Source organism: Ischnura elegans, chromosome 4 (assembly GCF_921293095.1).
Source record: "Ischnura elegans chromosome 4, ioIscEleg1.1, whole genome shotgun sequence".
Lineage (NCBI taxonomy): Eukaryota > Metazoa > Arthropoda > Insecta > Odonata > Coenagrionidae > Ischnura > Ischnura elegans.
Window position 1 is genome coordinate 40,908,948 of NC_060249.1, and position 14,428 is coordinate 40,923,375.

General features: G+C 37.5%; 2 protein-coding genes across 3 annotated transcripts in view; one reads left to right on the top strand and one right to left on the bottom strand.

Annotated features, from left to right (window-relative positions):
• Positions 1–7,165: 7,165 nt before the first annotated feature.
• LOC124157340 (nucleoredoxin-like protein 2) lies at positions 7,166–8,675 on the bottom strand. The gene is made up of 3 exons (XM_046531983.1): positions 7,982–8,675; positions 7,769–7,902; positions 7,166–7,688 (listed from the first exon to the last, which is right to left on the bottom strand). Exons 1-3 carry the CDS (start codon positions 8,147–8,149, stop codon positions 7,538–7,540), a joined length of 453 nt encoding a protein of 150 aa, XP_046387939.1. The 5' UTR covers positions 8,150–8,675; the 3' UTR covers positions 7,166–7,537.
• Positions 8,676–8,874: 199 nt separating this feature from the next.
• LOC124157341 (transportin-1) overlaps positions 8,875–14,428 on the top strand; it is a 61,490-nt gene continuing 55,936 nt past the window's right edge. For both annotated transcript variants that reach the window (XM_046531984.1, XM_046531985.1), the window contains exons 1-3: positions 8,875–9,004; positions 9,312–9,387; positions 9,739–9,995. In XM_046531984.1, the coding sequence (XP_046387940.1) occupies positions 8,900–9,004; positions 9,312–9,387; positions 9,739–9,995 (438 nt within the window). In that variant the 5' untranslated portion in view covers positions 8,875–8,899. The remainder of the gene's footprint in view (positions 9,005–9,311; positions 9,388–9,738; positions 9,996–14,428) is intronic.

Sequence of the window (14,428 nt, forward strand, 5' to 3'; positions counted from 1 at the left end):
AAGAGTGCAGAATGTTCCAATACCAATTCGGAAGTTTCAATTAGATACTCCCCTGACTCCAGGTTCAAATATTAGTGGCATTTTTTAGTGTTCCCCCCCCCCCCCCCCCCAGAAATTCCTCCAAATTCATCCGCAGAACTTCTCCCGCTAAAGACTTTTCGCGCAAAGGATTTTCACACAAAGGCCCTTCGACAAAGGCTCGGAGACTCCAGTCTCCGGAAAATCCTGTCTCCGGAAACAGCCCCCGAAACAGCACCGAACCAGCCTACCTGCTATGCAAGACTTATATAGGACTACTGCGGAGGAATACTTACTCCTTGGCAATCAAGGGGAAATGGGTGATGAGTCTCTAGTATGCAGTTTGGAGTGAGAAGTATTACCATAGTCCTATCACAACTCTCTCTCCCTCCAACACCTCACCCCACTATGTCTCTCCCCTCCTTGTGTTCCAATGAATATCCCTCTGATTCGACTGATGTCTCCAACCCAGAAGTTTGAGGGGAAAATTCTGGCTTGTATGCTGTTCACTCCAACCCAGGGATGATGTTTTGCGGAGCAGCCTGTCAACAGGGGCAGTGACGCAGCTGATAGAACATCGCCCTCACTACTCCTCCGCTCCTTGGAAAAACCTCTCCCCTCAATCCTGTCTCGTGGTGGAATAGCCAAGCTCTCTTCTGCTTGGGCACTCTTGTTGGACGGACGGCCAGTGGGACATGGCCAATTTTAGAAAAATTATACTGCTGGTATTTAGTTTGGTAATGTTTCCTATGGGATCATTAGTTATCATAGTTGTTTTCTGTAATAATTCTGATTTTGAATACTCTACTTCCAATAGATATTGAACGAAAATAACTCATAAATTATTTTTGGCAATTTTTTTTCTTTTGTGCTGATTTCTTGTTTGTGGAGTTTTTCCCTGATCCAGCTTGTGACCGACGGTTGGAGTTTCCCTATGTCTGGGCTTACGTCAACAATCTCCTAGATTAACGAAGTATCACCACATATTTTTACCATCTCATTTTTCTGTGAATTTTCAAGAAAATAATTGGGAAGAGATCAGATGTGAAGACACGCCTCTAACCTTTACGTGTGATTTAGTTGGAAAAAAATATTGCCTATTGGTGTAAAGAGGACTTTTGGCATTGGAGTTATCTTTTGGTGATGAAATAATTACAATTATAGTGACTGAGACAAACCACTACGAGGCATAGTTTCTTGAAAATTTACAAAGAAAATTCTAAAGCAAAATAATTGCACTTTCAAAAGGGGGTTCCCACAACTCTGATGGAAATAATAGTATTACTAGGTTTGCTCATATCGATGGGAATAATTAAGAAACCAAGCTTCAGAATGTATTTCATCGGAAAACATGTATTTGAAACTCCATTTTTTATCAATGTAATGTGAAAGGAAAGGTTTAAATTGCTCACCAAATTTCTCTGTTTTGTAGATAGAAAGAGGAAGGAAGTTGTTAAAAAAGATCCTTATCACTATTACATTTTGCCCATTAGTGAATATTTGAATCTTAGTGAACAAAATCATAGAAAGATAGAATTTAGAACAGCGCCAAGGACGGCTCTTGGATACTGATACGGAATGTACTCATTTTGTTCAACAAAACCCACAAATTGAAACATAGGGTTGAAAGAAGAAAGTGTGTAGTGAGTGAGAAAAATATAAAGAGATATGAGACAATATACAGATGTAAAACTGCCCAGGAACCTGTTTTGAGAAACACCACAGACTGTTCAGCTACTAAACACAGCATTCATGGAGCAGGCAAAAGTAAACAGCACTGAAAATTGTAAGAACATATTAATAATTATCAAGTTCAAACAATTTTTTAGAGAATATAATTTTTTGAAATTTTTGCATTGATCGATTACGATGCTAAAAATATTTAATGTCTGCACAAAAGCTTCAGTGCCTCCGAATTAAAGTACCCTGGGCGATTTAAATACCTACGATTAAAGCACCGTATAGGAACGGAATAGCTAGGATACATTTTTGCGTCGTACACGCTTAAGAGGTTAATACATTGTGTGGACTGGGTGGGAAACAATATGAAATGGGTAGTATGATAGGAAATTTCAGGAGGCCCCTGCTGTGAGGGCTGGCCAGGTAGAGTTAAGCCCCTTAGTGTTCCTTACGGTGAGGGAAAGTGCTCAAGTGCAAGATATTTGAGTAGCAATAAAAATTTTGGGAAACTGCTGCAGGTAGTCGAGCGATGTTCAAAAGTTTTTCCCACATCTAAGTAGTCCCTAGCTGAAGTTGGCCATAATAGAGGCTCTCCCGTATTCCTCCATCTGCTCCCATTGGTGGGAGTGAGGTGCCACCTGTAGGCTGCAGTTAGAATATGAGCATAGATGTGACCCACTGGGGGATCAGACCGTGGCAGAATAAAGTACACTCATGCAGAATGGGATCCATGGATGGGTCCCACCAGCCTGAACCCAGGGAGGGAGATTCAGCTCCACAGGGAATGAGCTGAGACCTTATGCCTCACCTGTCACTCTCTGATCCATCATTGGAGTATCCCATAGCAGCACCTTCAAAGAGGAATGCTCCAGTACACTTGGGCCATCCACATTTCATCCTTGATTCTAGCGGTGAATGCCCTATAGTGGTTTATCCACCTGTTCACCATACTTTGGTTGATTTTTGGTTGTTAAGCAATGACACCTCTTTCTACTACCGCCTCTCTACAATTGCTCCCCTTGTAGGGTGTAGTGGAATTCCAATCTCACTGAAATCACAAGAATGTCATTGCCCGCAACATGTGCTGCCTTATATGGCTTAGCATTCCCCTGGGGATGAGTGCAGGGTTCCTGTCTGTGGAGGCTGCCTCATATATTGAGCAGTAGTGTAAAGGCTCATCTTAGCTGTTCACCAGGTTAAGGCACTCGCAGAGGAGCTGTCAAATTTGTCTGATTACAGAGCCATTGTACGAGGCATCATTGTTAGTTGGATATCTTGGAAGAGCGAAAAGAAGTCTTTAAAGACTAATGAAAGAAGTAAGGACAGAACCCTGGCAAACATCAATATTTATAGAATTTTGGTGTCAATACGAACAGTTTTGATTCCATACACAGTGAAATCAGATTAGATGAACTTCTTGGGAACCGTCTCCAATTAGGATAATAGAAAGAAAAAATAATTTACTATGAGAAAATAAATGCAGTGATGCTGCGCTGCATAATAGTAAGGTAAAGAAGTGTCCAAAACGAGCGATTTCATTGTTATCTATCATTTACAGCGTCAGGCAGTGGGGAAGACAGCCGCAATTGTTGCTAAAGGCATAAATTTTGGTAACATGAAAGAGGAATGGATGCAGAAAAATACCTAACTAAAATTTGTTTCACATTCTTAATGAAATGAGATTTTGAGACGATTAAATAAAGATTTCCACAGAAAACAAAATAAATTTTGGCCATAAAAATTTTATAATGGCAGCAGTGGAATTCAATCTTTCAAGTGCATAAAAGAAATCTTACTTCCATTATATGCCTTGGAAAAAAATATTCCCTCAGGCAAGTTCGAATCACTGCATTCATGTATTTACAGCATAATCACTACATCATATCATTTACTGACAACGACTGTGTCTCGTTATGAGTTTTCTTAAGTCATGCATGGGAATGAACCAGTCTTCTACTGTCACTAAAGCTGAATTTAAACATGCTGTGGCATTATTTGCAGTGATATTGTGGCAGATCCTTTACATGTTTTACACTCATTAACTCTTTATCTAAAGGCTACAGCGTTAATTGAAAGAAAATATACTTTTATGGGTCATTCAATTTTAGGGAGTAAGTAAATTCAAGTTCTGGAGGTGTATTTACTATCTAGCATAAGCTGCAAAATTTATGCCGTATTAAGCATTGCACCTATCCCGCATACATTTACCATTAATAATTTAATTGCTGGAGATGGGAATGTTGTTAAAATTCCCTCCTACTAGTACTATAGAAAATACCGAAACTCCTGGGATGAAAGTGGCGTCACTCCATTTGTTGCAATACTTATGAATTTAACTGCACCTCTCAGAATGGACAAAATTGCAGCATTGGTCCTCATGATCTATCTTCCATTCCTACCACTGAGTGCAGTTTATTTTGAGCCATATCTAATGGCTCATTAATATGAGACAAACTAAGGGATTTTAATGTTTTCAGACAATCAGACTGATAATCCCTTAAAGTCCAGGCAATCATCACAATTTTCTGATCAAGCTAATGTGAAATACCTAATGAGTATGTGTGTCACTTCAAATTAAGTTCCTCAGTACTGCAGAGTTGGTTAACCTATTTGATGAAGAATATTACAAATGTAGACACAATCCTGAAAAATGGATATTGGATCTGCCATATTATATTGTACATTAAGCGATGCAAATGCATGTCACTTAAGTCATGGTTACACAATGCATTAACCCTACGAGTTAATATCTAAACGTATGAATACGTGAATGTACACGAAAATGCACTTTGTAACCACCCAACTTGGGCAAATTCAATAACAGTAACAAGAACCTATTCTCATTCGGTTCACACATTTGTACATGTTCTGTTATGGTCCACAAGAATCATTCTAGCAAACAGAAATTAATGTGTACAGGTTAGAGTACCGTATGACAAGGCCTTTCGTCTTAGAGTCAGGATGAACATTTCAGTCTGAGCAGTTGAAAGTGTTAGGTGGTAGATTTTGTCCCTAGGGATCAATACATATGAAAAATGCAATTGTTGGTGAAAATTAAATTCACCTTGAAAACAAAAAGGAGGGCAGCAGGCCCTACGAAAGTTAAAGGGAACAATTTCGATTTCTTCTGTGTAGATCAGCAAGGGAGACTCAATCTCATCAGAGGATTCTGCATATTGAGAGTTGAGATTGTCAACTTCATCTATATATAAAAGAAAGTCGAAAATCGTGTTAGTTAGAATACTTATAACTCGAGAACGGATGCAGCAATTTTAATGATATTAGGTTCTTTGGATTCGTCTCAGCCCCGGATAGCATATAGGACATTAAAAAATAGGAAAAGTTCACAAAAAAAATTCATCCTTTTCTCAGGAATATGTTTTTAGGAGTTAGTAACGCAACGACAATTGATAGGTCGGTCAAAACTACAAATTAAATTATTTGTTTTGATTTTACCAATTTAATAACTGAACTTCGTAACAATATAACATTTTAAATACTAAATGTATTCAAAATATTGAAATTTTATTTAAAAAAATTTAATTCGAGCTAATTGCAAGCCCAGCTCGAGTTGACACTTCACTACCGTGTTTGTAAACAAATCTCCAAGCAATTGTTGACAGTCCGTAATGTCCGTGTTACTGTCAATGAATCGAGCAGTTTGATTTCACTTCCTCGGAATGTTTGCAAATTAGTTTCATTGGAAGGTGAGCTCATCAACAAAATGTTCCAGAATATGACTGATGACTACAAATATAAAAAATGGTTGACTGAGCAAGCAATTTCGACGGCCTAGAACGAAGATGTGGATGACTCAAACTAGGTATATCAGGATCAAATAGTTGGTACTCTGCATTAATTCAAACCTTTTAACTATGTAATAAACGAAGACGAAGTCACCAACTATCTATCTGAATTTTTAAAGTCCTTGGACATACCTGGCTTACCACGGCACGATTTACAGCTTAAGGTAGGCTCTGTGTTCATGATCTTTCGAAACCTAAACCAACCAAAACTATCCAACAGAATGCGTTTGGTTATTAAAAAAACTGATGAATGTGATTCACGCGACTATACTCAAAGAAAAATTCAAAGATGAGGAAGTTCTCAATCCGAAGATTCCATGATCCTAACTTATATGCCCTTTTGAACTTAAATATATTCAATTTCCAATTCGTGTTAACAATTAAAAAAACACATGGTCAGTCTTTCAGTTTTGTGATGTTTGTTCTCATGTGCTAATGAAAACCCATGATTTTCTCATGGTAAATAATATATGGTATGTTTACGAGTAGGTAAACCATCCGCTGTATTTCTTCCTTCGCTTCAAGGGTGCAACTAGGAATTAAGGATAGGGGGGTTGTAGGCGCAGCTAACACTTGCAGGTCTGTAGGTTATAGAAAACCTGCCAAGGTAAGCGAGAGGTGTGAGGCCATCCCCCAGACATTTTTTAAGATTAACGGTTCAAAATGGTGGGTTTTGTAGGTGTGTGAATAGTTTAATATGTTTCGTTTGTTATTTATCCATCCCACTAATATAAATAACAAAATATTTTATAAAAAGATTCTCTGAGCTTTTGGGGGGGTTTATCCCCCAAAAACCTCCCTCGCTTCGCTATTTTTATTCAGCTTCATCTGCTTTATCTTGCACCTGATAACAAAACAATAACTGTTGTTTATGAGGTGCTTAGCACAAGACATTAAACCCCAATGTGTAGGGTACACCGTAGTGCGTTTACGCAGTGTATTTTTTCCAAACACAGTTACTATAACTGGTGCGCCTAAAGTCATTTCATACGAATGCTGCTCCATAGGGGCTTTTCTTACACGATTTTGAGCATCAATCAAGCGTCGGTCTAGCGTTGCGTTAACCTGCCTGGTGAACGCAACGTTTACGCAACAGACTTAGATCAAAAAATTTTTTTACGATTAATAGCACAAATACCCAACAACTGAATGCGTATAATTTTTATTTCATTAACTGCTTCATAAAACCACAATGTCCAAAATTTCTTAAGTTAAAACGCAAGAAAATTCATTGAAAAAAATCTACGTAAACGTGCTCCGATCCACCCTAAGTAGATTCAATAAAGAAAATATTTTTCTGACAAGCAATTTTGCTACTCATTTACACAGCTTTATTGAATTTGTATCCTTATTTTATTATAAAAAACAAACATGATTAAAAACGATACAGCCGCCCTTGATTTATAAATGGTGTGACTAAACTGTTAAATGGTGAAACTAAAAGTTCATTGGTTATTAGGCGGTACGAAGTTCGCCAGGTCAGCTAGTAAGGTATAAATTATACAAGGAACCCCATCCTTTTTGACCTGGAAAAGTATAATTACCATTAATGTACAGACTATTTAAAACCATTTCCTGTCCATATGAAATAGTAATGACCTTAGAGAGCAAAAGTGTTAATTTAGGACCAGCATTCTTGTTAAAATGATGCACTTTGTCTCTGGAAAACTGATTTAATGAGCAAACATTAAAGGGCTCATACAAGTTTCAAGTCAACGGTAGTTTTCGGAAGCAAAAATGACAGATATTCCAGAGATATGTATAGGTCTTGCCCGGAGCTCTGCATTCTAATGTGAACAAGATGACTTTCTTGGAAACATCAATTCATTCTTCTCAATTCAAAAGTTATTTCAACAGATGAGTCTGGTTAAACTGAAATGGGTTATAAACAATTTAAAATATAATAAATACGCCCAGAATTTCAAGACTCATCAGAAATTTTACATGCTTGGACATAACACAGTAATGGCACTTCTCCTCTTCACCACTAGGTTTTCATGATCAATTCAGAAATGAGATGCATTAATCCATTTTCATGGCATATCTGGAGGCATCCACGATCTCAGGGCATTAATACCCTTACTGAAAATTTCTGGATAACCTTTCACAGTAATTGGGACGCCAGATTTTTCAATTACAACTACTTTCGGGGTCGATACCACCATGAACCTGTACTCCAACAACCTGAATACCAGATCGAAGTGCTTATGCAACAAAAACAAACACGAAATTCTTCAAGAGTACACAGCCATTTCTTAACTTACAAATGCATTTCGTCCCCACAGGGGAGACACAGCCAATCCCCATGGTCACCCAAAAAATGCTTTTTAAAACTTTCACGGTCTCGCTCAGTTGAAGTGTATACTATATCTACAGGAAATTTGTGCAATTTCACAGCCTAAAAAGATAAATTAACTATAATTATTATCCCCATACCAAAATCATAAAGCAGACGTCGCCCAGAAATCAATTCGTACTTTTTGCAAGTCCTTAAGGTACGAAAGAAAAGTCATGCCACGTTCACATATTGAATGGCCAAAATAAAGTAAAATTATACTTTTGCCGCGTAGTGCTTCTACAGCATCAACTTCTTGCAGCGCGCTACTTCGTTTTTTCCACAATACTTTTCCCTCAAACAACTCCATTTCTTTGATATTTCAAGATCTTGAGCTTTTCCCAGGCATTTCCCGGCGACCTTAACCACAATAGAAATGATGGAGACCGTGAATTTGCAAGCAGACAATAGCTCTTTTACAACAATTTACCATCTATTCAACGACTACTGGTTACGCCGGTAACCACCCCTGAGACTCCTCTATTTTTTTACCGCATACAGAATCGCTAAGTTTACGATAAGATAAAGATACGGCCGTCCTTCGATAGTGAGCATTTTCACTCCGAGATTTAAGGAGGAAGACGCCTGGTAATCATAACATCCATGAACCATTACAACTGAAAAATTGTCCGCCTGACGAGTTACATTCTAAAATATGTACAGCTTCTCGTACCCAGACCTTATCATTGGACAGGCTGGCAAAGTAGTTCACATAAAATGAATGATTACTCGGAGCATTTTCCTCTAGCAACCCTACGTAATTCCCACAGACATTAACCTCAACGAATTTTCCACTATTCCACAATACCTTACCCTCGCATACCCTTATCGACCGATTCAACCGATATCGACATAAAACATAAGTCAAATTGTTGACTTAATGGATAAAGAATTGGAATAATTTGTGGCCTCGACTTAAAAAAATTGGTTTTAATTAAAAGAGTAAATAAAAATAAATTTTATTTCATCCTAAAGCTAATTTTTCTCGCTGAGACGAGAAAATGTATTATGCATGCACTTCCTCTGCTTCCTCCTCCAGGGAAAGATAGAATAGGCAATAATGAACATGGCGTGGCAACCTCAAGAAGAAGGCCTTAGGCAAATATTGCAATTGCTTAAAGAGTCTCAATCGCCGGATACAGCTACTCAAAGGGCAGTACAACAAGTATCCTTTATTACGATTGCAATAATTTGCAATTTTATGCAGTTTGTGCTTTACTTGCGTGATGTGTCCGCCGCTGACATATCATTTTCCCGTGAAATGGATTTTCTTAGTAATATTAGTGCTTGGATTTCTTGGATTGCTTATTAATACTTTGTATTTTGATTCAATAACTGTGTTTATGTCACTAATTCGGATTATCTATTAAAATAATTAATTGTTTGACCTCTATGTGTGTGCGCACATCAGTTTCTCTTGCTGATTAGATATTTACCAATCATCATTGTTACTATCCTTAATTTTGTGGTAGAAATTGGAAGAACTTAATACATTTCCAGATTTCAACAATTACTTAATCTTTGTGCTCACAAAGTTAACATCTGAAGGTAATTATACCATTTGGCATAGTTTTTCAGGCATTACTGTCTGTCATTCCGAACACCATTTGAAACGATCTTTCGTGTGTAATTGGGCCACTTACGAACTGTTGAATTTTATGAATAGTGCAGTCTTTATTATTGAGGGAAACATGAAATTGACTTACCAGCGTTAAATTAGTCTGAACAGCTCTGCTTATTCTATATGATTTCCACTTAAAATACCGATTACTAAATTCATAAAATTTCGGTCGTAGAGCATCTAAAAAGATTTGTGTTAATTCTATGTTACAATCTAGGATTGATTTTCTTATCACTAGTAAATTTTTTGATTACCCTTCGATTTTTGTTTTCTTTCAGATGAGCCTACCCGTTCTTTGAGTGGCCTCATACTAAAAAACAATGTCAAAGCCCATTACAATAAATTCATGCCAGAAGTCACGGAATTCATCAAAAGTGAGTGCCTTGCAGCAGTTGGTGATCCATCCCCCCTGATTAGAGCAACAGTTGGCATATTAATTACAACTATTGCCTCGAAGGGAGAATTAACAACATGGCCGGAACTGTTGCCGACCTTATGTAATTTGCTCGATTCCCAAGATTACAATGTCTGTGAGGTGAGTGCAAAATGCTCTTTTCGCTTTGACTTTCTGAGGAGTTTGTGTTGCCACCGCGATTTTATTGCATCTATACTTTGGTTTTGTGTGCCTAATTTTTCTTTGGTTAATTATCATTAACTGGTTTTCTGCCAAATGATATTTATCACCGTAATTTATCCTGTATCACGGCTCTTAATTTTTTTCTACCCTCTTATTTTTAAGACAATGTCATTTTCAGCTTGATTTCTCTTCTAAATTCCCTGTTGCATTTGAAATCACCCTTCCTAAATCTGCTGAATCCAGTTTCTTATCTCTTCTGTGTAACTTTCTTTTTCTCATTTTTAATGCCATTGGATTTCATTCCTTACATTTGATGTAAATCATTGAAATTTTGGGCTGCCATCATTGATGAATCTACACTTATTGGTAGATTTTGTCTTATTAGATGAGGAATGATAATAACCTTTTTAGGGGAAAAGGTCATCTAATCATCAAAGAATATGATGAATGTCTATGATCCCCTATGAGTCAATAATCATCCCTTTCTTCAGATTTTTAAATACCTTAACATAGCTAATGAACACAATTAGGAAGAGGCAGCAGCTGTGGCTTTAAGCTATTCAAAGATTCATCCAGATTGTTTGTTCCAACGTCTTCAGGGACATGAATTACGTCAGTGCATTCCATCTGCTAATCGTTATTTCAATGGGGCATTTGATCCTGCAGGGTTATCCCACTAATCGTATGGCCGGGCCATAAGTCGAAATCGACCATAACTACGGCCTCGAGACATACGTATGGCTTTGAGCGATTCTACTCTGAGCGAAAGGCCATAAGTCCAGTGGTAGCTATGGCCTCAAGGCCGTAATACTATGGCCTGCCTAGGAGGCGGTCATAACACAGGCTGTGCGAAATAACATTGCTCACGTAAGGAGTTATAAAAGAAATTTACGAGGTTCCATTGATTATGTAGCGATTGTTTCAAGAAATATATGAATATTGTGGGGGAGCACGTACGGATTCATTGGGCATTGGCTTGATATATTAGAGAAAGACATCGATTTCATAAGGAGGATACGGGATACGTGTAGGTAATCCGTTCGCATACGATGATTATATTTTCATTAAATATTTCCGTGTGACAAAAGTTGATGTATACTTTTTAAGTATATAAAGTGAATGAACTAAAAGTTTGCTTGTAGTTAAAAAGTTAGAAATGCTTTTTAAATGGATGCTCTGTTGAATTGAACAGAGGAACGGGCTTTTTTATTTGTTTTCTGTGCTACATTTGCTAGCAGATTTCTTACTTATTTATTTCGAAAAGCTGTAGGTAGCTTGAAATATCCGCTATTAAATCTTTTATATTTTAAGATTCTTGTAGCATTACAGTTCATGAGGGAGGATATCTAAGAAACATAGGGCAAAACATTTTTTTGGCAGTAAGGCAATCTTCAGTAAGTCAATGCGTAAAGGACAAATGTTGTCCACAAATCAAGGAAAGAATGATAGTCTCATTTTTAATTTTATACAGCTACCTAAACATAAGCCTCTGATAATAAAATGAATGAAAATCTTTTGATTTCGTGCATTGGATGCATTTCTGCGGCTCTGGGGGCAAATTATTGCAGCCATGAGACAATAGTTACACCATTGGAAGGAGGGGAAGGGGGTTTGAACTACAATAGGATGTCATGTTCTAACTCTCTCCATTACATGTACAATTCACGAATATTATAATACTGTACAGTACAAATCATGTACAAATTTCTTCTGCTTCTTCTCCTCCATGATTTGCGTTCTTCACTTTTTTTTAAAGATCTTCAGCATCTGCTGCCAGATCAGAGTTTAAAGAAAATCCAAATTTATCCTCTAATAAGAGTCCATTTCGGTTAAGGAACATGGAATTAATTTTTTATTCACGTTGACTTAACTTTCTTCTCAAAATATAACTATTGTTAAAAAAAAGTGAACCCAACATATAGTACCAATTATAATTCTCATACTCGCCTGCAGAAAGGGCGTTAAGACTTTTGGTCTGGCTATATGATATGGCTCTTCCAGAGTGGAATTGGTAATGGCCGTAATTTTGGGTCAGGCCATAAGAAACTTACGGACGGCCATACGTATGGCCCCGTTTAGCAGGATAGCCCTGCTGGAGTTTGACTCCAGGTTTGATAGCTTAGCTGCATCTGCGTCCGTCCTCATTAGGTCCTGGTGCCACGAAGGATAAGGATTCATGTGGCTTCATTCACCAACCTTCCCAAGTTTTCAGTGACCATTTTCATCTGTTAAGCGGGTCTCGTGTCTACACAATATTGAAAACGATAGAACATTTGGGTAGTATTGAAAAGGACTTGATGGAGAAGAATAGCCGACTGAAATATTTTCCATTTTATTCATGCATTGAGATTTCGGTAAAAACAAGAAATGAATTCACGCCATTCAAAATTTTATAATGACAGCAGTGTTAAATTAAGTTTATATGCATTGAAGTGGATAAGAATAATATGTTACTGCCATAGTATGTACCCAAAAACAAATTATTTCAAAGAGGTTCGAACCACCGAATTCGGATTGAAATCGTGGTCCTCTCCTTTACTATTAGGCCAACTCACTTACTGATTCCAACAATGTTTTATTATGAGCTTTGCTTAGTCATGCAAGGGAACGAACGTGTCTTCATGTGCCACTAAATCAAACTGAATTTTAACATGCAGTGGCATTATTTGCTGTGATATTGTGGCGGATGTTTTATAGCAAGTGAGCTGAAGCCGGATGAATCGTTTGCCCTGGCTCTAATGTAGTGGTCAAGTCTGTACAGAAGCAAAATGTAGTGCAATGACTGAGTATGTATTTGTATGATAAGTGGCAGAAGACTCAATCTGTTGATGTATTCTTTTCTGGCTGAATTTAATTTTTCTGTTTGTAATGTGTGTCAATCTGATCAGCAGCTCAGTCATTGCTTGAGCTTGAATACATTACTGAACAGTTTGGTGCTGGCCATATCGAATCATCAAAACAATCGCCTAAATTAGTCATTGTGTTGGACTCAGCAGAAGAACTGGAGAGGGACACATTTAATCATCCTACATCCATTCTACAGAGGATTCCAAATAAAATAGTCCAAAAGGTTCCTAAAAAATGGGGGATAGGGCACAGTGAAAATGTTGGATGAGGATCGGAAGGTCAATGGATGAGGTTGGAAGGTCAGTGACATGGTGGATGAGGTCCGAAGTGTTAGGTGTGTTCATCCTTATCTTTTGGGAAATAAAATCTCATTACTAGTAGTGTTGTTTGAGGATGGCCACAAAACCCATTTGCTATACTACATAAGTTCGCTACACAAATAATTTCAAATTATTCCAATTGCTCTGTACTCAAATTCCACAAAAATATTGCAACCCGCTGATGTGGCTGCCTTTAGGCCGATTAAGACTAAGTGGAAGGATGCCGTTCTCGAATAGACCAAAAACCCTAATGCCGACAAAAAAGAGGATTTTGTTCCCATTCTTTCAGCCATATTGAACAACATTGACGTATCAAAAACAGTTAAGAATGGTTTCAGGGTATTAGGTCTATATCCATGGAATGCTAACGCCATAGATTATTATTAGTGCTTAGGAAAGCATTCATCCAAAGTCAGTGTGAATATTTCAGTTTGTAAGATGAATCCACTTCCATAAGATGATTTTTCTTTGATGGTTGAGGAAGAGCATAGTGAATTATTCAAAAGTATTCAATAAAATCCCCATTGTCTTAAGTCTTTCGCCATTGAATCACATAGTTCACTGGCATTGGAAGAAAAGCTGAACTCATACCTGTCAGTGGAATGAATTTACCAATGGTATGTGTACCCGCACTGTGGGGCATAAGAAGGTAGGAATTGAATGCAGCAGTTGCAAGAAGTTGTTTCACCTAAATTGTGTCCCAAAAATGCACCAAACGCACCCTCCAGATGACTGACTTTAATATATTTGTTTTTCATGAATGCCAAGAGTTTCCAGAGGATAGCACTTCCCAAAGTGGTCTAGAGATATTTTGAAGAGACAAAACAAATGCTTATGCGGGAAATGTTTGTCATTAAAGTTATATTTAAATTTTAAATCCCACGAACTTCGTAATGACAGTCTATTTTATGGAATAGACTATTTTAGGACTTGTGGTCAGTAATTATTGCCATATTAGAAGATTATTGGGTTGAGTTACAATTCAGGCCATGTTATTGAACTATATACCATATATGTCTGAATATAGTCCCCCCCTTTTTTCCAAAAGTGCGCGTGGTAAAAGTAAATGGGGGGACTATATTCAAATGCATTTTTTTAACTTTTCGCGAAACTGAAGCCTCAAAATTAGGGGGGGGACTACATTCAGAGGGATACTATATTCGAAGAAATACCGTATTTAGGTTTTTTCACTGCAGGTGTGTGGACATAATTTTACATCAGTTG